General features: G+C 53.0%; 1 protein-coding gene across 7 annotated transcripts; it reads right to left on the reverse strand.

Moving 5' to 3' along the window:
• Positions 1–1,890: 1,890 nt before the first annotated feature.
• On the reverse strand, positions 1,891–22,474 carry MAN2A2 (mannosidase alpha class 2A member 2). Of its 7 annotated transcripts, none has more exons than XM_082388285.1 (25): positions 22,271–22,472; positions 21,809–22,011; positions 20,803–20,952; positions 19,975–20,232; positions 19,759–19,903; positions 17,880–18,051; positions 17,303–17,430; positions 16,913–17,086; positions 16,365–16,551; positions 13,718–13,895; positions 13,206–13,408; positions 12,818–13,000; positions 12,531–12,645; positions 12,226–12,293; positions 11,894–12,059; positions 11,152–11,388; positions 10,783–10,905; positions 10,372–10,486; positions 9,976–10,109; positions 9,654–9,795; positions 7,495–7,628; positions 7,101–7,175; positions 5,348–5,542; positions 5,078–5,188; positions 1,891–4,466 (listed from the first exon to the last, which is right to left on the reverse strand). In XM_082388285.1, exons 3-25 carry the CDS (start codon positions 20,932–20,934, stop codon positions 4,314–4,316), a joined length of 3,528 nt encoding a protein of 1,175 aa, XP_082244411.1. In that variant the 5' UTR covers positions 20,935–20,952; positions 21,809–22,011; positions 22,271–22,472; the 3' UTR covers positions 1,891–4,313. The 7 variants fall into 7 exon arrangements, with proteins under 7 accessions (XP_082244411.1, XP_082244414.1, XP_082244413.1 ...); XM_082388286.1 differs by lacking the exon at positions 1,891–4,466 and adding an exon at positions 4,697–4,900 and having other exon boundaries at positions 22,271–22,474; XM_082388288.1 differs by lacking the exon at positions 20,803–20,952.
• Between the last annotated feature and the right edge of the window lie 1,771 nt (positions 22,475–24,245).

A 24,245-nucleotide genomic window follows, 5' to 3' on the forward strand; every position in this document is an offset into this window, starting at 1 on the left:
CCTAAGTAAAACTGAGGTTTGTTGTGAAGGATCTGGTCTCTCATCTATTTTTTTTCTATGAGAATTGCTCCTTGAAGTGTTTGTACGCATTCTTGTTAGGGAGAAACAAAAATTTAGTTCAGAGGTCTCTTTTGGATGGTTAGCCTCATTCCTACCACCCAGACTACGATTTCCTTTCTCTGTGAGGGCATGAGTGTCATTAGCTAACCACAGTGACAGAGAGTGTGGTAAGCAGGTCAATTTCAGGTAAAGACTCCACTCTCTCCACACAGGTCATACCCATCCCCTAGGCAAGCCAAATCAGAGCACTGTGTGGGCCTGGCCCACCCTGCATGGGGGGACTCAGCTCTTACAGTTTGAGTCTGCCTTTCTCTTCATGGTTCCAGCTGGCCATACAGCCCTCCCTTCTTCATGGAAACAGTATGATTCTATGGATGGAGAGTTGCAGAGAGGAACAGAATCCTATCCATTTCCAGAGGCTGAAGTTGCTTCTGTTACGTCCTGGTTCCGTTTTTTTTTTTTTTTAATGTGTTTTATGTCACTGAAAATTGATTTGTTCAATAACCTGGTATCGATATTGCATACTGGAAAGAACATTTAATTGGCTTTGCCACTGACATAGGTGAGTTCGTGTAATCTCTGTGGGTCTCAGTTCCTCATTAGCAAAATGAGAGGGTTGGACTAAATGGCCTCTATGTGCCCTTCTAGAACTAACATCATACATGTTTGTAATTGAAGAGAAATTCCGTACTACTTAATGGAGGATCCTGCATTGAAAGCAGGCCCTCTTGGGGCAAAGGGTGTCTGCCCCCTGGGCTCACTCTTTCCACCTGAGTTCTCCCTTACTCCTAAGGTCCCTGGTTGATTTTTTTTTTTTAAGAAACACTCAAAAATAGCTTATTAGAAACTGTGTGTGTCAGATTATCAAATTATATTGACACAATGATTTCTAAGTTCTTTCCAATTCCAGAGTATGGTTTATAGGTTAATTTACTTATATTCTTAACTCCAGGCATTGATCTAAGAAACAGACCAACACTTTAGCCTATGGTCTCTACAAAGGCTGTAGTTTTCTGCAAATCACATTTTATAAACTGAATTACATATACACATAATTTAATTTTTAAACATTTTTGAACTGGAAAGGTGCATTTTTCTACAAAGGGCAAAAGAGATGTCTTTTTTCCTACTTGATACCATAAAGAGAAGTCTGTCAGAACGGAGATGGTACAGTTATCAGAGTTCATAAGACAATAATACTTTCAACAAATGGGATCTAAATAACTGTAAAATTGAGTGTCCTTTAAGAAATGGAAGCTGAAAAGTATATTCAAAAAATTTCAATCAAGCACAAGTAATCCACTTTCCTGAACTGCAAACACTTCCTCAAGTATACATAAGGGATCTGGTTCTGGTTTTGATGTAACCCTCAGAACTGTGAGGCCTCACGGCCAGAGCCCCGTGGGAAAGGGTTGCTGCTAGCCTTAAAATAGTAGGCCCCTTTCCAAATTACGTGTGCAGAAGACTCACCTGGGAGCTTGTTAAGAATGCAGATTCTTTGGCCCCTCCTCCCAGAGATTGGTCCAATAGGTTCTGCCAAGGAATCTGTCTCTCCTCTCGTGCACTAAGGGAGGGTTTTGGTTTTTGCTCTTGTTACAGGTCGGTCTCCGGGATCCGTGGCTCTGCCGCACAGATGCCCATTTCAGCCTGCGGGCTGAAGGAGGAGCCCCAGGCAGGGCAGGCCAGGAAGCTGGACTTTCAGCAAGGAATTCTGGTGATTCTGGACCACACCTTGAGCAATGCTGCCTTATGGAGTTCTAAAAGGCCAGTGTGTAGGAGTAAACATTTCAGTTCCTGGCAGATGAATAACTTCACTGCACATCTAAGACCTCCAGAGAGAACAGCCTTTATTCTGCTAATTTCCTCGGGGGTTCACAGATTCTCCCTTATCATTTGATTACAAGTTACATTATACTTGCAAATAACGCCTGCTATAGTGTAACCGCTTAGAATCCTTTACTAATATGATTATAGTTCATATTTACTGAGCTCTTATATGTACCAGGCACTGTGCTAAGCACTTCACACTGATAATCTTCATTCTTTCACTATGACACAGACAGGATTCCATGTGCCCTGGCCTGGTGCTGGCAGCAATGCCCTTGGATGACCCGGAAGAACTTAGCTGGTCACTGCTGAATCTTTAGGTCACTGCTTAGCAGGCCCCAGTGACTTGCTCCAAGGAGCCCAAAGCAAGCTATTCTCCTAAAGTAACTGTACTCACCAATTTTTGAAGTGCTGCAAATATTTTCTCCCAAATCTGTCATTTGTGTTTTAACCTTGGTGGTTTCCATCATATACAAACTTTCAATATATTTTTGGTGGTAAAATCTGTTTATCTTCTCCCTTATTACATCTTTTAGGTTTCATGTTGTTTAGAAAAGACCTTCCACACCAAAGGTATAAAAATATCCTATATTTTCCTCAGTAATTCTGTAATTTTTTTGTTTTTTCTCTCTAGAGCTAATTTTTGTGGAAACTGTGAGGTAGAGAACTCTTACTTTGATAGGCAGTTATCTTAAAGTACTCTTTATTAAATAGTCCGTCTTTTTCCCACTTAAAATACTCCTCGGGTCCTGTACCAAACCCCCTCACACCTGGGTCTGATGCTAGGCTCTCCCTTTGGTTCCAGCAGTCGGATCCCACTCCAGGTCACACGGACTGAACTCATGGTCAGTCGAGAGTCCCCTGGGAAATCTCGTAGGACAAGTGTCTTTTACCCACCTGAGCACCACCGCCCCGGACTCACCGTCATTCAGAATTTTCTTGGTCTTCTCACACATTTACTCTTCCAAATGAACATTAGAACCCATTAAATTCCAAAAAGTATCCAATCTCACTGGAATACACTGCATTTATGAGCTGATTTGGAGAGAACCAGAATCTTTATAGAAACGTGATGTGCCTTGTTTGCTCTGTTAAGGTCTTCAGCTGATCCTGTTGGATTGTACAGGTCGGCCGTTCTTTAACCCTTCCTCATCTCTCTCATCTGCCACACTGCAGGGGTTAGTAGTGCCAGAACACGGCTAAATAATAGCATGTCCTTGACTAATTTCTGACTTTACCGGGAATGCCGGTGGTATGTGACTCTTTAGAATGCCACTGACTGTTGGTTTCAGATAGAGACACCTTTATCTAGGTTAGGATGTTTCTTTATAATCTTAACTTACTAAGAGTTTAATAAGGGATAGATTTTAAATTTTACCAAATATCGTTTCAGCGTGTCTAGAGAGTATCATAAATTTTTTTCTAATAATCGAAGCTGCAGTGAAGGCTAATGAGCAGCTACGGTGCCTCCTAATTTAGTGTACATCTCCCTAGTCCCCGCGCCAGGAAGTGAATACTTCTGTCGAAGGATGTACAAGGCGAAGCTTCAGGGCTGCCTGTAGGGATGATGACGAAAGCTTTCTCGAGTTGCCCACCGCAAGTTGGAGGCTTCACTTTCTTTCCAGGGAAAGGAAATATGCCCGATCAAACGCCCCCATGATGGGAAGCAGCTCTTCGGGACAGTGGTGTCCCGAGTGCAGGACAGAGTGCAGGAACCAAAGAGGAGTCAAGTAGGGTGGCCTCTGCCACCATTCCACAAATCAACACACAGACCAAGTGCCCAGTCTGAGATGGGGTTTTGGTACCTGAAGTGTCCTATGACCTCCGGTCATGACAGTCTTCACGAGTCCTTCCTGCCACACTGCATCGCCCGGCCAGGGCGTGAGGGTCAGGGAGCACTAAGAGTGGAGCCGTCACAGAGAGCAGCGATTCCTTCTACTCCTCCACCCCACTGCGAACTCTCGGTCCCCAGCCCCCTCCTCCTGGCATCGCTCTGCTTCTGCTTGTCACACACCACAGGACTCCCCTAGAGCCAGCTCTTGCCTACTGTGACCCTGACGCTGGGCTATTACCCACTCAGGCTCCCCTGCTTCTCCTCCATCCCATTCAGGGGAAAGGATGGGTGCTTGAGCCTGCACCCAACTAGGTGGACACGCACAACCCAAAGCAGAGGCTGGCACCACCCACTCTGACCGAGAGCCTTCTCTCCTACATCTCACTGGCGCCTGCCCTATCCACCCAACGCTGGGCTGTGGGTTGCCCTCGAACACAGAAGCAACGATAAAGAGAAAATGAGGGCAGAGCCCAGTCTGTCACAGTTCTGAGAGGTAGATCAGGATAGGAGACCTGGGGTGGCTTGTCCAACCCGATCTTATGTGAAAAGGCCGTCTCTGTGGATGAACTTTCTCTTCAGGCCACAAGAAGCCCTAGCCCAGGCGGAGGCGAAAGGTGGCGATCTCCATGGGCTCCAAATAGATGTCAGTGCTGTTGGAGGGCGAGGCCAGGGGGTACAGCAATGTCAAGGAGGTTGGCTGCAGGAAAACCACATCCAAGCCACGGAAGAGGCTCCCCAGGGCCACCTGTGGGGAGGAGAGAAGGCGCAGGGCAGTGCTGGGGGCTGACACACCAGATGCTGCTGCTTTTCCTCTATATAACTTGTATGAATCTCACAGAAGCTATGGGCCTCTCCGCAGCAAGGTGCCTACATACACAGGTGAGTCTGCGCAACCTTGAAGCCTGTCCACAGACCTTAGGGTAGGAACTGCTGCACTGAGCTGTGAGCTCTTTGAGGAGAGGGACCATGTCTTGATTCACTTCTGAATCACTGGTGCCCAGCACACGGAGGCATTTATCAGTGCCAGCCTTTGCTGGCTTAAACAATGAACAGAGTATGATGGCTTTTAGTTTTTAATTCCTGGTGTTTCCATTTGTTTGATAGAGGTCCGTACACATGAAACAGAAGTTCTCTACCTGGACACCTCGTCTGGAACTGGCCCCTGCCAGGCCTCAGAGGCTTTGAAAACACATGTCAACAGCTTCTCCCTTGCTCTCCGTAAAGCCCCAGAATAACCCTGCCACCTCCCCCCTCGCTGCCCAGCCTCACTGCCACCTCACCAAGCTCTCAGCTTGCCATCCCCAGTGCTCTGTTTCCCTGCCCTCCTCTCCCTTCCCGCACGTGGGCCCTGCTCACCTTGCCTTGGCTTGTGGTGCAGTTGAAGCCCAAGTTCTTGGCCTCAAGGCCACAGTCAAAACCCTTGCGGTGTAAGAGGAGCGCAGTTTCGGCTGAGGGCAAGCTATCATCCTGGTGACAGACACACAGGGCAGTGGGGAGAGGGGGTCTCTGCAGGGCTCACAGGTGTAGCAGCACCTCTGCCCGGCAGGCAGGGCTGGGACGGGGAGGAGTCTGGGCGAGGAGGGGCAGGGTCCGCCCCGGAGGGTCAGCACTGAGCGGGACACTCACCTCTGCCTGGAGCGTCCGCAGGTTGAGCAGGTGGAAGTCACAGGGCAGAGAGGAGGCCAGAGGACGAAATGAGCACAGAGCAGGGCCTGGGGGCTGCCTCTTGGCCACAGGCAGGGCGAGCACGGGGGTGTTCAGGTACATGGAAGTCAGGTGACTGAGGAGGGACGGGTAGCTGGTAGAGGGGCCATCTTGGACCTGAAAGATTGGCCCGAGACGTGGGTGAGGAAGTGGAGCGCGGGGAGCAGGAGGATAAAAGCACATCCAGGTCAGTTTCTTTGGAGAGAGCTTCCCTGATGTGTCTGGATACAAGGGGTGCCTGACTCCAGGACTCTTCAAATGCGGTCACTTCCCACCTCACACAGCTTAGGAAGGGCTACCTCACCAGGCCAGCGCTCCTCTAACTCTGGAGGCTTTCTGCTTCCACAACACCATCGTGAGTCACACACTCCCATCAGCAACATCTCCTGTCACATCGAGATTCTCAGTGCAGGGAGGAGAATGGAAGACAGACAGACGGATGTTTCACCATGGAGGATGGGCCTCTGATGGAGAAAGTCTCTGGGGCAACCCTGCAGCTTCAAGCTCGACCCCGTGTCCACAGCACCAGCCCTGATGCTCGGGCCCGGCAGTCCCCACAGCTGTGCTGACTGAGGACTACTCCTTAGATGGCTGACCTGGACGTCACACTCACGGGCCTAAGCTGGACTTTCCTCCACGGTGGCTACTCTTCCATATTCTGGATTTCTGCTCTTAGCACCACCCGCCTTCCTGCTGTCCAGAATCTCGCACTTCCTTCAGCCACGATCTCCATTCCCACCTCGGCAGTGTCCTCACGTCCACCCCTGGCTTCTCCCTCCCATGGCTCATTTCAAGCCACCAAAATTTCCTGCTTGAACAACCTTTAAGCTGTCACCCCTGCCTCCGGTCTCCCTGAAGATCCACCTGAGTCCCTGCTGTGGGAGTGACATGCTTAGGGCAAAGTCCCAACAGTGTTCTCCCAGCTCAGATCCCTCACTAGCCTCCAGGAGGAAGTCCAGACTCTTCGCCAGGCACTGAAGGCCCACTACAGTCTGCCCCAACCTACCCCCATGGCATCCCAGCACTGGCCACTAGAACTTTCTGCAATCAGGGAAATATGCTATATCTGCACTAGCACAGCAGCTACTAACCACTTGTGGCCACTGAGCCACTTGAAATGTGGCCAGTTTGAATGAAGAATCAAATTGGTTATTGTGTTTTGTCTTAATACGTTTAAGTGGCCACACGTGGCTAGTGGCTATCACACTGCACAGGCGGCTCTGGTCTAGCTGAGTGAATTCACGGCTCTTCCCATTCACGTTCCTTCCTGCCTCCCACCCTGTGCCTCGGTTCAAGTGTGTAGGGCAGACCCCCATTCATCAAAGATGTGCGTGGATGACACCTCCTCCAAGAAGCTGTCCTTGATCCCCTTGGCCCACTACGTTCTCTCACTCCTCAGGACCAGTGGACATACCCCTTTTCGACCTTATATTTTCACACACATAGCTTGGCCCCCACCCATACTCACAAGTCAATTCCTAGAGCTCTGAGGCAGTATCTTATGCATTTGCAGGCCTCTCAGTCCTTACAGCATAGCGGGTGCCCAGCAGCTATTTGATGAGTGAGGGACTGAGCCCCAGACAGGGAGATGGAGCAGCGGGCTCTGCCATCCGCCAGCTCCAACTCCAGCTACAAATAACTAACACTAGTCCAACACCCCATCGCTGGCCCTTACCTCTCGGTGCCCGCTCCTGCTGCTGTGAAAGATCAAGCCCCTAAACATGGCTGCCAGTTTGGAGAAAAAGCCAGGCTGGTGGGGGCAAAGAAAGCCATGAGATGAGCGGGGCAGGAGCAGAGCAGGTTAGAGGACACAGGCGCAGGGGTGGGAAGGTGGGAGATGAGCACGAGGAGGGCACAGGCGACAGGGTGCTGTGGAGACGGAGGTGCCAGGCTGCATGAGATGGAGCAGCAAAGCATCAGACTCACTTCCCCGCCAACCCAGGAATCAGGCCCTACTCTTGCTACCCTTGCCCACCTCTAGTACGCTCCCCAAGCCCTAGGCTGGAACCCCAGGGCCACCCACGGGGCCTAGCCTGACCTGGCTCCCTAGGGGTAGGCCCAGAACTTACCTCCCTGCCCAGGGTTCGCCGTTCCAACAGGAGACGGAAATGGTTGCAGGTTCTCTTGTTGTCCTTGAGCCCTTGGCCCAGGCCCCGGTTGTCGTCCTGCATTAGTCGCCGGTCCAAGATCACCTCCAGCTGGCCTAGGGAAGTTAGCTGTGAGCCCCCAGCCTGCCTGTCTCACCCCCAAGCAGACACCGACCTCTGGAAGCAGCAGCCCACCAAAGCCCCAAGGGAAGAGCCCAGGGAACTGGCTGGAAGCTGAGTCACTCAGGGCACAAAGCCGCCGTGGAACCTAGAGCTGGAAGGGGCTGAGTGAAGGACTGTGACCCTGGTAGTTCACTGCCCGTGCTCCGCGGCTCAGGAGTGGGGGCCGGCCCGGGTGCCTAGGCAGAGAACCGTCTCTAGGCTGGCTGCATGCAACAAAATGAACAGCAAACACAACAGCCATCAGCAGCTGCTGCAGAGGCCCTGACCCGGGGCAGGTTTTCTCAGGTTGGGTGGATTCTGTTGTGACTGGAACACACGCTTCCAGCCCTGATTCTATGTGGGGACAGACTCCAGCTCTGCCTGCCACGTCTGTCAAAAGGAGGGAGCAAGAGGACAGACAGATGGCACATCAGGCAGAGGCTCAGATTAGGTTATTTGGGGTTGCCCTGCAGACAAGAGATGGCAGAGAATCCTTTGCTTTTTTTTTTTTTGGCTGCACCGCACACGGCACGTGGGATCTTAGTTCCCTGACCAGGAATTGAACCCACGCCCCCTGCGTTGGAAGCGCGGAGTCTTAACCACTGGACCTCCAGGGAAGTCCCTAACCTTTCCTTTGCTTTAAAAATATGTCTGGGGGGACATCCCTCGTGGCACAGTGGTTAAGAATCTGCCTGCCAATGCAGGGGACATGGGTTCGAGCCCTGGTCCGGGAAGATCCCACAGGCTGCGGAGCTACTGAGCCCATGTGCCACAACTACCGAGCCCGTGTGCCACAACTACTGAAACTGGCGTGCCTAGAGCCCGTGCTCCACAATGAGAAGCCACCACAATGAGAAGCCCGCACACCGCGACGAAGAGTAGCCCCCGCTCGCCACAACTAGAGGAAGCCCGTGCGCAGCAACGAAGACCCAACGCAGCCAAAAAAAAATTAAAAAATAAAATAAAATAAAAATAAAAATATGCCTGGGGAAGGGGCTCACTCAAAGCTGACATATGTTGGAATGAGGATTTTTCCCAGCATCTGTTTTTTCAAGAGTCTCTTGAGAGAAGCCCATACAGACAGCTCTATCTGCACTCCCATCACCCCAGCCCAGATTCTGACTTACGTAGTTCCTCAGTCTTTACCCTGCGCAACCACAGAAAGGCACACCAAATCCTAAAATGGACCCCTTGCATGTAAAACAATCGCCTGTTAGCACACTGTTTTCCAGAAGGGCAGAGACCAAGGGAGGACGCTGGGCTGGGTTAAGAGTTTTACAACCGGAGTGATACTGGGCAAAGGGGCAGCAGAGCCTCATGCCTTCCAGCAGGGAGTCAGGTTCCCACTGCGCTTGCCATCGGCCCCGCAGAGCCTGGACTGGGCACTCTTGGCTCAGTCCTGCACAAAGGCTCTGCCCCAAGGACAGACGACCTGAAGGCCTCAGAGGCCACTAAGTGCAAACTGTTCACTTTACCCTGAGGCTATGGGAGCCACCTGGGCTGGCCCAGTGTGACCAGCTCCAGGTCAGTCTCCTCATGTCCTCGTTTTGATTCTTAAGAATGTCATTCTCTCTTTTTTTTTGTCATTCTCTCTTTTAATGACCATTGGTAGGAAGGCAGGAAGTATTTTTCTCCTTTGCTAAATATTTCATTATAACACTGACTACACTTTTCCAACTGTCCCTACTGCCATCCCCGTCAGGAGAAGGTGGCTGCACGCCTCAGCTAAGAATCACCCTTCAATACCCTGATGCTTCTTGAGGGGATCCAACAGGCCACCCACCCCCCAGTCACCTCCACAGCTGCCTCCACCAGGGGAGAGGGTGACGGCAGGTGTCTGCCTTCCTTTCATCTCCCGCTGGTGTGTGACTGACAGACAGGAAAGACAGAGAGGCCCACAGAGAGGACAGGCCTCGGTGGCGGGGATGGGCTTCTCGATCTTGCCCTCTCCCCCCCCGAACAGCGCCTGCTCCCCTCACCATCGTGGAGGCTGGAGACGCCCAGGGCCTGGGCAGCGTGCAGCGTGAGGCGGCTCTGTGCGTCCTGGAGGCAGGCCATGACCGGCATGGGGTAGAAGTTGGCCTGCAGGGGCAGCTTCTTCAGATACCGCCGGGGCTGCACCTGCGGGGGCAAGGCCAGCAGATCAAGAGCATCCGGGCACCATTTGGGCCCCGATCACTCTTGCCTTCGATTCCTCCTGCTCTGTCAGAGCACATCACCTGCCAGGGCCTGTGATGCAGGCAGTAAACAGTCCAAGTTCTGTTCCATAGGGTCTCTGGGGCCCCAGGCCTGAGGCATCACCTGAAAGCCATTGAGGTCCGTGAAGAAGGTGCCCTGGCTGTCAATGTCTGTGTGGATGCGCAGGGCCAGCTCCTTGTTGACGTAGTCCCGGATGTCCACCAGGGATGACACGTCCAGAGACAGCCCCTCCACCCCTGGGCACAGGACAAAGGGAGAGGCCGAGTGGCGTGAGCCACAGCCTGAGAGACTGGGCTGGGAGAGGCTGTGCCCAAGCCCCGGGCAATTCCCAGCATTTCTGGCCAAGCTCTACTCCAAGAAAGTTAAGAATCATCCCCATCTCAAATGATACATTTGTTGGGAACAGATGCATGAATAGACAACGGGCAGAAGGAAGAGCACGTCACAGCCCACGAAGCCCGCACCTCCTTCCCTACCTTCCTCGTCTGCAGGGCTCACCTGGCAGGTTATAAAGCCGGACTACCTGGTGAACGTGCTCATAGTAGGCAACCACCTCTGAGAAGAAAGGGCCTTCCGTGATGCGCAGCACGGGAGGGTCCTTGGGGACGTAGGGCTGGGGAAAGAGCAGGTGGCTGCTGAACCCACGGCACAGAGAGCAAAGCAGGGAGATGCCGGCCCGCGGTCAGGCAGGAGGACTTGTTCCCAGCAGGCTCTGGGCTGAGACCCCTGGCCGAGCCGGGCCCAGGCCCCCAGGCAATGCTCCTCAGTCTCCCACCCTCCGCAGGGGCAGTGCAGGCGAGGCACCTTGGCAGGCAGGGTCGCCCTGGACGAGGCCCGTGCCCTTCTCCCTGCCCTCCTCTCCTGAGGCCTCCAGGGCCTGCTGAGGTTTGCAAGGTGTCTGTAGGGTACCTTGGCCTCGCCGTCAGGCAGGAAGAGGTAGGCTCCACTCTTGTCTTTGGACGAGCGGGTGCCATAGATGAGGAACTCCATGTCCACCCGCTGCTCCTGCTCCTCGTCCACCCTTCGGATGCTCTGCCAAGAGACACAGCCCTGACCCCTGGCCCCACACCCGCGTGTCAGGCCCGCCCCCGGGAGGGTGTGGACGAACTTCCCCCAAGGAGCCCAGCCCTGCTTCCCTGTGCTGTCATCTCGGGGCCCAGACGGCCCGCTCCCGGGTCCACCATGAGTCAGGTGGCAGCACACTCATGGGCCGGAGGCAGCTCCACGACCCCCCCGACATGCACGCCCTCCTCCGGCTCCCAGCCCCTGGCCCTTTACCTTGAGGAGCCCGGTAAGGCCTGAGAACCAGACCTGCATATAGCGGTTGCTGAGGGCGAAGTCGCTGGTGCCAGAGTCAATGACGCGTAGAGGGAACGCCTCGTGCCTGCTGACGGACAGCTGCCGCCCATGCAGGTAGATGCGCACGGAGGAGGGCAGAGTGCGGGTCCCGTCCAGACCCAGCTGCAGCTGCAGCACACCCAGGCCCAGCGCCGGCAGGCGGACGGGCACAGACACCTGCGGGCACGGGAAGGGTGAGGAAGTGTGGGCCACGGCATGGGTGTCTGAGGCCTGGGGTTCTGGCCCTGAGAGCCTGAGCAAGTCCCTGCACCCACTGGGGCCTCGGTGCCCTCCGCCCAAAGCGCAGGTGATGTTACTTGCCCCTCGTCAGACTTTCATGAGTCTCAGATGATATTTGGAAAACTGAGATGGTAAACACACGTTAAGCTTTCAATAAATATTTGTTGAATGAACAAACGATGGGGCAACATAACTGCCATTTTTACTATCATATACTATACCAAACTTCCCCTTCCTTTCAAGGACAGACTCAAAGCCCAGGAGTGACTGTCCTCTGGGCAACCCCTCTCCCCAAGACTCTGGTCCCCAACCTGGGGAGTAAGAGGGCTGCAAGCAGGAGGGTGGAAGCCAGTGTCCGTGGGCAGTGTGAGGCTCCGGGGAGAGGCCAAGGATCAGCACAGAGGGCCGAGGCCGGGCCCCACCTGCCAAGCCCCCGCCTCACCTGGTAGACGTCAGGGACCATGTCAGTGGCAGAGCTCCAATGCGCGCTGACCTGCACGGCCAGGGGCTGACCCTCCTCTGTAAGGACCCGCACCCGGGGTGAGCTGACCAGAAGGGACACCACGCTGAGCCGCTCCTGCTCCAGTGGGTTGAACAGCACCACGTACCTGTGAGCAGAAAGCAGGCTCACCCAGGAGGCCACCGCTCTGGGGCAGTGGAAGCAGGAACAGTGGCCAGGCCGAGAGTCCCTCAGTGATTTGGCAGGGTTGGGGCGGGAGGGTGCCCAGAGCCATGAAGGGGCTTTGCCTCTGCGCCTGGCCCAGCTCGGCTCACCTGGGTGAGGAATCCAGCTGGATCACTGTGCGCTCTGGTAGGGCATCGTGATTTAAGCGGGTGTCATCCTGGAATGAAGTGGGTGGGAAGAAAGAACTATCATGGGGCTCGGCCTGACTTGTGGAGTCTTGCCTCCCCCGACCCCCCCCAACCTATCCCAGATGGGAACCGGCAGCTGCGCCAGGCATAGATCTTTCACTCCAGGACCAGGAAGGAAAAGAAGGGCAACGCCCTCGCACCACAGTTCTCGGCACAGGGCTGCACACCAGAGGGTCCCCCTGAGCAGGTGCAGGAGCGGGGCTCACCATTTGCAGGAAGGGCGCCTCAGGGTCAAAGTGGTAGCTTTTCTTGTCCCCCAGCACCAGATAGTGAGCTGCATTAATGATGACCTGCTTCAGGTTGACAAGGGAGCGCAGAAGCCTGGGAGGGCGGGCAGGAGAGGGACCATGGGAGAGGTGACCACCGAGAGACTGTCCACCTGCCAACAGGGCGAGTCCTTGGCAGGCCTGCCCACTGACTGCCCGGTGCATCCTCTCTTTTGGGACGGTGGGCCGAGGCGTGGAGCTGATGGGGAAGAGGAGAGGGCTCCCACCTGATCCCATAGTCCACAACAACTGCCTCCTTGGCAGTGCCAGTGATGGCGTCGTGGTGCTGGAAGAGCCCCAGTGTGCGCCGAGCTTCCGTCAGAAGGGCGAAGTTCGAGAGCGGGTACTGGCTGGCCAGTCCAGAGCGCCGGGCATGAGCCACAGCCAGGCTGTACAGAATCTCTGCCCCCCTGCCCAGAGAGAGAAGTCAGCCTCCTGCCACACAGCTCCCTAGGGCCCACCCTCACTCTGCAAGCCCCACTCCTCTTCCTTTCACCCCTTCTCCACTTGTCTTGGTCTCCATGCCCTTCTAGTCCCTTCTGAGCCAATCCAGCCCCTCCTTAAACCCCAAAGGCTTACTCTATCCCTCCAGCCTGGAAGGGGGACAGGTCTCACCGCAGGTGCGCTTCCAGGACGCGGTCCAAGCTCTTGTAGAAAGGCCGCGAAGTATAATAGCCTGTCCAGTAATGGTCCTCCCGGTCCGCGTAGGAGAAGAAATCCCCGCTTAGCACAGGAAACCCTGGAGGCTGGGCCCCTGGCTCCACCCCTGTCCTCTTGTATAGAGCGTCAAAATAGTCGGAGAGGGTGCCAAACTGGGCCTGTGGGGACCCCAAAAACACACTTCCATCAGTTCCAGAGTCTTCTGGGAATTGTGGCCCCCCAGTGCTGCAGTGGAGGCTAGGGGCAGGGATTTTTGCCTATGCAGAGGGTAGTCACCATACGTCCTACCTTCTGGACCTCGAGAAGCTGAGGAACCTGGGAAAGAACTGTGACATAAAAGGGAAACCGTGCCCAGAGTTGGGAATGAGCCCTTGCTTTGGAGCAGTATTGGGGAGCATGAAATCTCACAGGAAGGGCTGGGCTGCAGCACCACCGAGGTCCCCTCCCCAGTGAGTGCCCCTTCACACCTGCACGTGGAGATCAGGCTTGCTGTTGAGGAAGTCGAAGAGCCGCTGGTAGTTGAAGAACTGGGCATCCCACTCCTGGGGCTTGTCGTATCGGAAGTCATCGCCCAGCGGCACCAGGAGGACGTTGCTTCGGAAGAGCCGGGACTTCTTCCTGTACTGGTCCAGGAGCAGGCCTGCCCTGCGGTGGGAAGGGGGACGGGCCCCACATGGAGTCTCACATTATAGGATCCTGAGCAGAGCCAGCCTGAGAGGAGCCCTCCAATACATCCTCATCACAGAGTCACTCGGCTTGCGGGTAGATACCTCATGGGGTGAAACCCAGTCCCAGGGAGCCCAGTGTTCTCCAAACAACTAGAGAGTTCTTCCTGATGCGTGGCTTCAATTCCCTGGCCCCAGTTATGCCCTTGGATACCACAAAGAACAAACCAGTCCTCCTTCCCCATGATGGTCCCTCAGACATATCCAAGATGTGCAAGCATTCCCTTGTGCTTTCTCATCAGGCTCTGCAATCCCAGCCCCTCTATTTGGTCCCTACATAGCAGTTGAGAATCCAGTCACCAGTAGTTCTCTGAGCAGCCCGTCTGCCAGGATCCCAGAGTGCGGGGCCCAGCGCTGAATACGGGAGTCCAGGGGAAGGCAGACCACACACCCCAGTCTGGCCAGAGCTGCCGTGGGAGCGGCGTGTTTATACAGGCATGTCTGGCAGCCCCCACTGTCACCCCACCATGCTGACATCAGTGATCATGTTTTCTGTGCATACGGCCCAGCAAGATCTTTTCTCATCCTGAACTTTCCTATTCTGTTTGCTGAAGCTAAGAGTAGAACCTTACATTTATCTGATAAATCTTATCTGGTTAGATTCAACCCACGTCCCAACCTACTGAGATCTTTTGGGATCCTGACTCTGACACTCCAGCTTTGTTTGCCACCAGTCAGTGATGCAGCACAGCCCCAGAGCGAAGAGCCTGGACTTGGGGACCAGACTACACCAACACTAGCTCCGTATGCACTAGCTGTGTGACCTTGGACAACTTACTTAACCTCTCTGGGCCTCAGTTTCTATAAAATGAGAGTAACATCAGTACCTACTGTCATAGTATTATGAGAATTACAATGAACTGAGTGAATTAATATTTGCTAAACACTTAGAACAGTGCCTGGCACTGTTCTACATAAACATTTATTATTTCCTTTTTCATCCAAGTCATTAATGCAATCAACAGAAAAACAGACCTGTGGCATTAAAACCTCTTTCTCTTTTTAGACCAGCCTGGTAATTGGCACGTTATGGGTGTTACAGTTCAACCAGCCACTAATGTACTTAGCCATGCTGGTGCAGCTTGTTCTATTCCATTTTGCTCTCAAGAAAGGACTCCTCAAATACCACCTTCCCCTAATTTATCATCCTTGTAAGCCTTTTAAAGGAGAAAACGAGAGCTTCCCTGGTGGCGCAGTGATTAAGAATCCACCTGCCAATGCAGGGGACATGGGTTCAATCCCTGGTCTGGGAAGATCCCACATGCCGCAGAGCAACTAAGCCCGTGCGCCACAACTACTGAGCCTGCGCTCTAGAGCCCGTGAGCCACAACTACTGAGCCCCTGTGCCACAACTACTGAAGCCTGACCTAGAGCCCGTACTCTGCAACAAGAGAAGCCACCGCAGTGAGAAGCCCGCACACCGCAACGAAGAGTAGCCCCTGCTCGCCACAACCAGAGAAAAGCCCACGCACAGCAAGGAAGACCCAACGCAGCCAAAAATAAAATAAATAAATTTAAAGGAGAAAATGAGGTTATCTCCCATGACTTGCTCTCTGTAAACCTGGCCTGGCATCTGTAGATCACAGCTGCTGCTTTCAGAAAAAGCATGCCTTAAAAGCCCTAGATTCTTGCTTGGAATCAGCATTTAGATTTCTGGATTCTGGAAACAAAAGACCACTTTCTTTCCCTTCTGGTCACGTGTTTCACCTCTTGGACATCATGGAAATCGGAGGATTGCAACATGAAAACCCATTCAACTTGTTATATTCTTAAGGCCAGTCCAGTTCTGGCTAAATCATTGCTTAGCTCTCTCTTAATCCACCTTTTCCCAGGGGAGCTGATTTCAGCAACATCTTTTGGGGTCCCTAAGGATTCTCTCAAAGGGAACAGGTCTGTTTTCTCAGAGGCTGGAGGCTGTTGGGCGGGACAGAATGTGCATCTGAATGGGATTCTGGGTGCACAGAGCACTGAGGATCCCTGGTGACTTCAAGCCAAGGCAGGAGGCCGGCCTGAGCTTAATGCAGGCCTACCAGACTGAAGGCTGTGAGGCACTGCACCTAATCTGAGAATTATTCGCCTCTGAGTCAGTCCACTGGCTCCGACAGTTTGTTAGGACACTGGAAAACATACTCATTTGGGAAAATAAAACCATTCTGGAAAAGGTGGTTCCTTAGAGCCACTCACTCTAGTTTTCCAGGAAAACACAGTAAAGGAACTGTCACTGCAAGGGCTGTGGGCCTGAACTCACCAACCAAGCCCACCCCCATTTTATGAATGTGGAACCCGAAGCCCCCATGCAGCAGAGCCCAGACCAGAAGCCAGGTCTCCTGACTCCTCTGCAGAGTGAAAATGACACCACCACACTTAGTCCAGGTCTGGGAGCAAGTACCTCTCGGCCACGTTTGTCTCTGTGATAGCCCGGGGCGGCACCTTCCAAGGGCAGTTGATGCGCCCCCCGGGCAAGCGCTTGAAATCAAACTGGCAGCAGATCTTGGGATCCGGGCCACATGTATGGGGGACGTCATAGCTGTAGAAAGGCATCATGTGGCAGAAGATGTCTGTGCTGGAGTCCGAGTCTATAGAAAACACACCAAGCTGTCAGCCCCCGGAGCTGGGCACAGGGATGCCGGGGGTGGGAGGGGATCTGCTCCAGCTAAAGGCGTGAACTAGACTTAAGGCTGCAGAGGACATGCAGGCCAATGGTCAGGACACAGGGAGGGCTCTGGAGCCCACAGCTCCTCCAGGAGACAGACAGCAGGCTCCACAGAGGCTAGAGATCAATGTGATCCCCACCTAACCTGAAGAGAGAGCTTCTGACGGTCTGCACCAGTGTTTGTTGGTCTGCTCTAAAAGACAGATGGGTCTTATTTCCGATATCCCTGCCCCTTCCCAGTGGGAACCACTGCTGTGACCCCCCTCCACCCTACCTGGCCTTACCCCAGGTCTGCCTCCACATGAACTCCAGGCTGTGGGTGGCAGCAAAGTGCTTCTTGATAGCATAATGTACCCTCTGAATCAGCATGCTGGTCAGGTTGGCACGGCGCAGAAGGTAAGGCATGGTGGGGCTGTATCCAAAGGGGTCCACTGCCCAGCCTGAACGCGGGGTTGCACCTGGGCAGGGGCATGGAAGCCAGAGGCCTGAATGTCTCAGGGCCTGGCCTCCCGGCACAGGGGCCCCAGATCCCATCTTGCCATCACACCACACCCATGCTGGTGGAATTAGCCTAGCAAAGAAGCACCCCCTGCCAATCCTTGTGCCTTACAGCCCCCTGCTGTCCTCTGGGCCCAGCTATGGGGGCAGACTCTCACTCCTGAGCCCGGACTCACCGAGGTTTTTCTCCAGCCACTGGTGTCCCTCAATGAGCTGGTCAATCAATGCAAAGTAGTGGGAGTTGGCCTCATCCGGCATTACCCAGCCTCCTGTTGCAATCTCCAGCTGCCCATTTCCCACCAGCCTGGAGTTAAGGACTCACACTCAGCCTGGGGCAGAGACCCTCTGCTCAGTCCTGCCAACCAGATGCTGGGACCTGTGTGTACTGGCCTCACTGAGCCAGTTCACCCAAACCCAGGACCAAGACAACAGACATGCGCCCTCCTCTCTCTCCAGCCAACCACCATGCTGTCCTGGCTCTGCTTATTCCTGGACCTCTGTCTGTGCTTCCAGGGGCCAGGCCCTATGTTTTCTCTTCCCTGTGCTCACACTACTTTGATTTCTCCTAACACTAGTGACCCTCAAATCAGTTCTTGCCTTCTTATTCCTGGCCCCTCTACCATCACTCCTCATCTCTGCCAAGGTTCCCCTTGCCTCTCCCTGACACCTTGGCACCTGCAGCTCCAGGAGAGGACCTCACACCCATCCTAGGGCCCAGAGAATAGCCCTCCTGCCTCCCCGACTGGCACTGGCCTTCGGACTGCTGCTCTCTTTTGGGCATTGATGTTGTCCCACCACTTGGCGAAGAAGGAGACTTCTGCCCAGATGAAGCGCCGCCGGGGGTCCTCTTGCAGCTTGGACACCATGTTGTTGAGAATGTGCTGGGTCTGCTCTGTGTAGTACTTGTCAAAGGTCTTGAGCCAGCCTGGGGAGCCAACATAGGGTCCCCTGAGGATGCCACCATCTTCTTCAACTGTCCCTCCCTTACCTTTGCCATCAGGAAGCCCAGCCCAGCCAAAGCAATCTTAAGAAAAACAGCTGGAGGAATCAGGCTCCCTGACTTCAGACTATACTACAAAGCTACAGTAATCAAAACAGTATGGTACTGGCACAAACCCAGAAATATAGATCAATAAAACAGGATAGAAAGTCCAAAGATAAACCCATGCACCTATGGTCAACTAATCTATGACAAAGGAAGCAAGAATATACAATGGAGAAAAGACAGTCTCTTCAATAAGTGGTGCTGGGAAAACTGGACAACTACATGTAAAAAAATGAAATTAAAACACTCTCTAATACCATACACAAAAATAAACTCAAAATGGTTTAAAGACCTAAATGTAAGGCCGGATACTATAAAACTCTTAGAGGAAAACATGGGCAGAACACTCTCTGACATAAATCACACCAATATCTTTTTTGATCCACCTCTTAGAGTAATGAAAGTAAAAATAAACAAATGGGACCTAATTAAACTTAAAAGCTTTTGCACAGCAAAGGAAACCATAAAGACGAAAAGACAACCCTCAGAATGGGAGAAAATATTTGCAAATGAAGCAACGGACAAAGGATTAATCTCCAAAATATACAAACAGCTCATGGAGCTCAATATCAAAAAAGAACCCAATGAAAAAATGGGCGGAAGACCTAAATAGCCATTTCTCCAAAGAAGACATACAGATGGCCAAAAAGCACGTGAAAGATGCTCGACATCGTTAATTAGTAGAGAAACACAAATCAAAACTACAATGAGGTAACACCTCACACCGGTAAGAATGGCCATCATCAAAAAATCTACAAATAATAAATGCTGGAGAGGGTGTGGAGAAAAGGGAACCCTCCTACACTGTTAGTGGGACTGTAGACTGGTACAACCATTATGGAGAACAGTATGGAGGTTCCTTAAAAAACTAAATATAGAACTACCATATGATCCAGCAATCCCACTCCTGGGCATATATCCGGGAAAAACCATAATTCGAAAAGATACATGCACCCCAATGTTCACTGCAGCACTATTCACAATAGCCAAGACATGGAAGCAACCTAAATGTCCAACAGCAGAGGAGTGGATAAAGAAGATGTGGTACATATATACAAAGGAATATTACTCAGCCATTAAAAAAAGAAAGAAAGAAATGCCATTTGCAGCAACTTGGATGGACCTAGAGATTGTCATACTGAGTGAAGTAAGTCAGACAGAGAAAGACAAATATCATATGATATCACTTACATGTGGAATCTAAAAAAATGGTACAAATGAACTTACTTACAAAACTGAAATAGAGTCACAGATATAGAAAACAAACTTATGGTTACCAAGGGGGAGAGGGGGGAGGGATAAATTGGGAGACTGGGACTGACATATACACACTACTATACATAAAACAGATAACTAATAAGGACCTGCTGTATAGCACACGGAACTCTACTCAATACTCTGAAAAGACCTATATGGGAAAAGAATCTAAAAGAGACTGTATATATGTGTACGTGTAACTGATTCACTTTGCTGTAGAGCAGAAACTAACACAACATTTTAAATCAACTATACTCCAATAAAAATTTAAAAAAGTAAAAACGAAAGCCCACTCCACACCCTGGCTCCCAGGGTCTGCTGGGCCCTCACCTGGGTCATTGTGAGAGTGGGGGACCACAAACACCTGCAGGTCTTCGGTGTCCCAGTCGTGCGGGCTATAAGAGATGTCAAAGCCTTGCTTCCACACGCCGCCATCCACGTTGTCAAATGGTAACTCCTCTGATACAGTCAGCATCTGCCAGGCAGGAGAGCAGCTCAGTGCCCCAGCCATGGCCACTGTGGGTCCCTGCCAGCTCTGACTCTTACCTGCAGCTCTGGCTTCTGGCCCCGGACCCCCAAAGCAAATTGGCAGTCTTGAGGGGAGATGGAGAAGAAGCTGGGCCGGGGCTCTGGTGGCACCACCCAGGAGCCATTGGCCATATAGTACGGCAGCAGGGCAGGTGGGCCCTCCACGTTGGCCGTCAGCTCCAGCACAGAGTCCTTGATGTGGCTGATGATCTCATGATTCTCCTCCAACAGCTGCTCCAGCTGTTCAATGCGGTTCTGCAGCACAGAAATTTGACTCTGCCAAAAAACCAGAAAGCAATCACCCCCAGCTCCTTATGTCACAAGAAGGATCTCTGCATGGGGCCTACCACCTGAGGCCTGACTATGATCCTTCCCTCCCCAGTCAAAGGCAGGACCATGAGCCTACAGGGCTGGATTGCTCTGGTCAGATAAGGGAAGAGGTGTGAATCACTACTGAAGACTGCAATCCGCTTGGGTTGGGAGTACCCTCACTCTCTAGCTTATGGATGGCAAAGATTTCACCTCCCATGCCTATTCTCAACAATCGGCATTGCCTATCAGGAGCATTGTGCTGACAAGGACTGCACTGGGGCTTAGTGGGAAGGGATGCTGCAATCCATTAGCAATGTCTGCCAATAATTCAGGAGGACAGAGCAGCAGTACATATTGCCATTTTCCCTCCCTCCTTTCTTTTTGCCATCACTGCTTTCAGCTTTGAGTTTCTAGAAAATCTGCCTATTGAGAAGGAATGTTCTTGCCCTGGGCTGACATGACTCTCCAGCTGGGGCAATAACCCGATCCCAGATGATTTGTGTATGAAGGGATCAGCAATCAGGCATGACTCACCCGGGGGAAGTTCCCACCGTTCTGGTGTCGGGTGGGATCATGCTGCACTCGATCCAGCATGAGGTAGAGTGAGAAGACAGCCACACAGAAGATGGCAGCCCCACACACTGTCACCTGCTTTTTCAGCTTCATACTGGCCTCCACACACACCTGGCCGGAGGGATACCAAATGTAGCTCCAGCAGGCAAAAATCCCTTTGGTGGTCTTTCCACCAAATGCCCCAAGGAGTTCCTGAGGGCTGCTCCCGAGGAACACCAAAGAAAAGAAAACTTCTAAGCACTGAATCCCAACACTGGCTATGGATCCTGACCCAACCTGGATCGTATTCTCTTGGCTGAGACACAGAAAGCACTAGTAAGAGGCACATCTGAGGCCGGTCCTGCCTGGTCCTGGTAGCAGCTTTGCCCCTAGGGTGGAGATGATGCTCTCTCCCAGGCAGATGCTATTAAAAAAGACGCCCGGAAAACAAAACTTCCCAGCTGTGACTCCTGAGTTCGCCATACAACTTCCTGATTACAACCAGCTGCCCACAGAGCTTGCCTACAAGAAAGACACAGCCAGTTAAATGACGTGGGTGTCCAAGCTCCCTGGCCATGTGCCTCTAATTTCAGAGGAATATACTGGTATCTATTTTGGTTTAAAGGATACAGACAAAGCCCCAAAAGCCTAACAAGAAAGCCTTTCTCCCTGCCCGCTTGCATCAGACTGGTACTCACCAGAAAGAGTGACTGGCACAGCTGCTCTCTTATTCAGAAATGCAGAATGAATAAAAAAAGAAGCCACAGCTTATGTTTCTAACATAAAGAGTCCTCTCCCTGTTAGCTCTGACTCCTGCAGTGGGTAACTTTCAGCCTCTGCTTACATAGCATTTAGGGGACCCCCTGGAAGCCAGCAGTGATTGATGTCAAAGATAACCTGGGTAGAGAGAAGCTAGGCACAGCTGCTCGGCTGTGGGGCAACTTCAGAGAATCAGTGTCCTCCGCCACCGCCCGCGGCCCGCACTTGCCTGCTGGGCGGAGGGAGACAGCTAGCTGGCGGCCGAGCGGCGGCGGGAGCGGCAGCTCAGGAGTCTTCCTCCAGCCCTCGGGCTAAGGAGCTCTGTCGCCTCTGCAGCGTTGTGCCCTATTTAGCGCGATCTTATTCCGCTCAGGAGCCTCCAGGCAATATTTTTAGCCCTGGGAAGCTGAGTCCAGGCCAAAGTAGGTGGAGCTGGGGAGAGAGAGTTGGGTCTCAGAGGGGGGCCGGCACCTGCCGCCGGGTCTTCGGCTGCTCGCCCGCTCGCCGGCCCAGCCCCCTCCCGGCCCTCGACCCTCCCCCGCTCTGCCGGGCCCCGGAACCGCAACGGCAACTGCCCCGTGCGGGAGCTCGGGCCGCCTCCGACCCCGAAGCGCCGCACGCGCTCCTGCCGCTCAAGCCCGGCCTCGGCCGGGGCAACTGGAGCCCTGCTCGCGCCCGCCCAGCACGTTACCGTCTGCGGCCGGCTTCCGCGCCGCTCCGGGCCCCGCCGGCCGAGCTGCGCCCCTCACATCCCCGGGGGCTGCGGCCCGCGCGAAGGCAGCGACGCAGAAGGCGGGCGTCCACCCACCCGTCGCTCCCACAGGGGCCAGGCCGCCGGCTCCGGTTCCCCACGCTGGAGGCCGCCGGGCAGAGCGGCGTGCGGGGCGGGGACAGCCTCGCCGCGCCCCCGCGCCACCCCAGCCCCGCCTCCTCGCCTCGGCCCCGCCTCCGCCTGCGGTGCGCCCAGCCGAGCCGGGCGAGTCGGGCCACTGGCGTCCCTAGCTCAGCTCCGGTGGGTCGGCCTCGCGCTTCCGGTGCGATCTGCGCCGTGGCCCCCGGCGCCGGCAGAGGGTCCGCAGTGCGCAGCCGCAGCCGCAGCCGCAGCCCGGACCCGGCCTGGGAGAGCTGCGGGTCCGCGAGGAGGGTCGCGCAACTTGAGGTTTTACTGAGTCTTTCTAGAGTAAGCGCATTAATTACCAGTAGTAGAAACATTCCTCCTCCATTTCACCAACCGAACGGTGAAGTACATTTTCCAGCCCCCTCCTGGTTCTGGTGTAGGTATCCTTAATTAGATGCAGTTACGCTCCTCAGGCAAAGGAGTGCTGCCTCCTGTTGGTACCGTGCGTTAACCACGGTCCCTTTCCGTGCTTTCCTCCGGTAAGGCCTATAATTTTCTTGCTTGTTCTTTTACTGGACATCTGGGTTGTTTATAATTTTACAGCATAATAAACCACGCTAGTGAACATCTCCATGAATTCCACATGTCTTCTTTTTAAACTATTACCTTAGGACAAACTTTCAGCGGTGAGGTTACCAGGGCCAAAGCTAAGGACTGATATGACTGATGATACTTGGCATTCTGTTGCTCCCCAAAAGGGTTGTGCCAGTTTCCACCGCCAATTACAAACTGTTGAAAATTGCTTAAGCAACTTTTTGGTTGATTAACCAGATTTACAAACCCATCTCATTGTTTTAACTCCCATTTCTTTTATCACCATCAGAAACATTTTTCTAGGTTTATTCGCCAACTAGCATGCCTGTTACTAAGGTGGTAGACCTAGGCTGGGTTCGTCATCCTCTGTGTCTCTGTGTTTTGTCCTGTGTTCTGGGAAATTTATCTTCCGACCTGTCTACTGAATTTTCCATTTTGGCAATCATAATCTTATTTTCAAGAGCTCTTATTGATTCTCTGGTGGTTCTTTTCTTTTTTTTTAACTGAGATACAACTTACAGTATATGGCACAAGTCTTAAGTGTGCTGCTCATGTATATAAATGGATATACAAGTATAATCACCACTCAGATCAAATTATCACTTTCTCATCACTCCAAAAAGTTCCCCTCTATCAAGAGGTCAAGTATTCCCTAAGTGCAGCCTGGTAGCTAACAAGGCCACAAATCCTTTTGCACAAATCACTGTGCAGCTGCCAGATGTGCCTACCACACTTCCATGAGACCCAGCCAGTAAGAGGATGACAAGCCCCAATGGGTCCAGACAGCTATTACTCACACAGACAGCAAAAGCAAGACCAACATGGTGTCGGCTTTCCCTAGTCACAGGACAGCACTGAACCAGAGGGACCAGATGACAGGCACCACGATGGTAGGTCTGTCTGTGGCTGAGAAGCCAACTCAACTGCAGTCAGACAATTTTATGACCTGCAGCTACACTCTTAAGTGGGGGGAGGAGGGTGGGGCAAGGTGGAAAGGACTACACTTAACTGAAACTAGGAAGACGGATGAGAAGTGGGCTTGTGGGGCTTCCCTGGTGGCGCAGTGGTTAAGAATCCACCTGCCAATGCAGGGAACACGGGTTTGAGCCCTGCTCCGGGAGGATCCCACATGCTGTAGAGCAACTAAGCCCATGCGCCACAACTACTGAGCCTGTGCTCTAGAGCCCGCGAGTCGCAACTACTGAGCCCGAGTGCCACAACTACTGAAGTCCGC

This window comes from Balaenoptera borealis (genome assembly GCF_965194805.1).
Source record: "Balaenoptera borealis genome assembly, chromosome: 3".
NCBI lineage: Eukaryota > Metazoa > Chordata > Mammalia > Artiodactyla > Balaenopteridae > Balaenoptera > Balaenoptera borealis.

Coding starts and splice junctions, on each gene's coding strand:
- MAN2A2 (XM_082388285.1), bottom strand. CDS start 20,934: ATGAAGCTGAAAAAGCAGGTGACAGTGTGTGGGGCTGCCATCTTCTGT. Junction 16,552..16,912: donor CATGTGGAGGCAGACCTGGG/GTAAGGCCAGGT, acceptor TGTTTTCTATAG/ACTCGGACTCCAGCACAGAC. Junction 7,176..7,494: donor GGCGAACCCTGGGCAGGGAG/GTAAGTTCTGGG, acceptor TGCCCCCACCAG/CCTGGCTTTTTCTCCAAACT.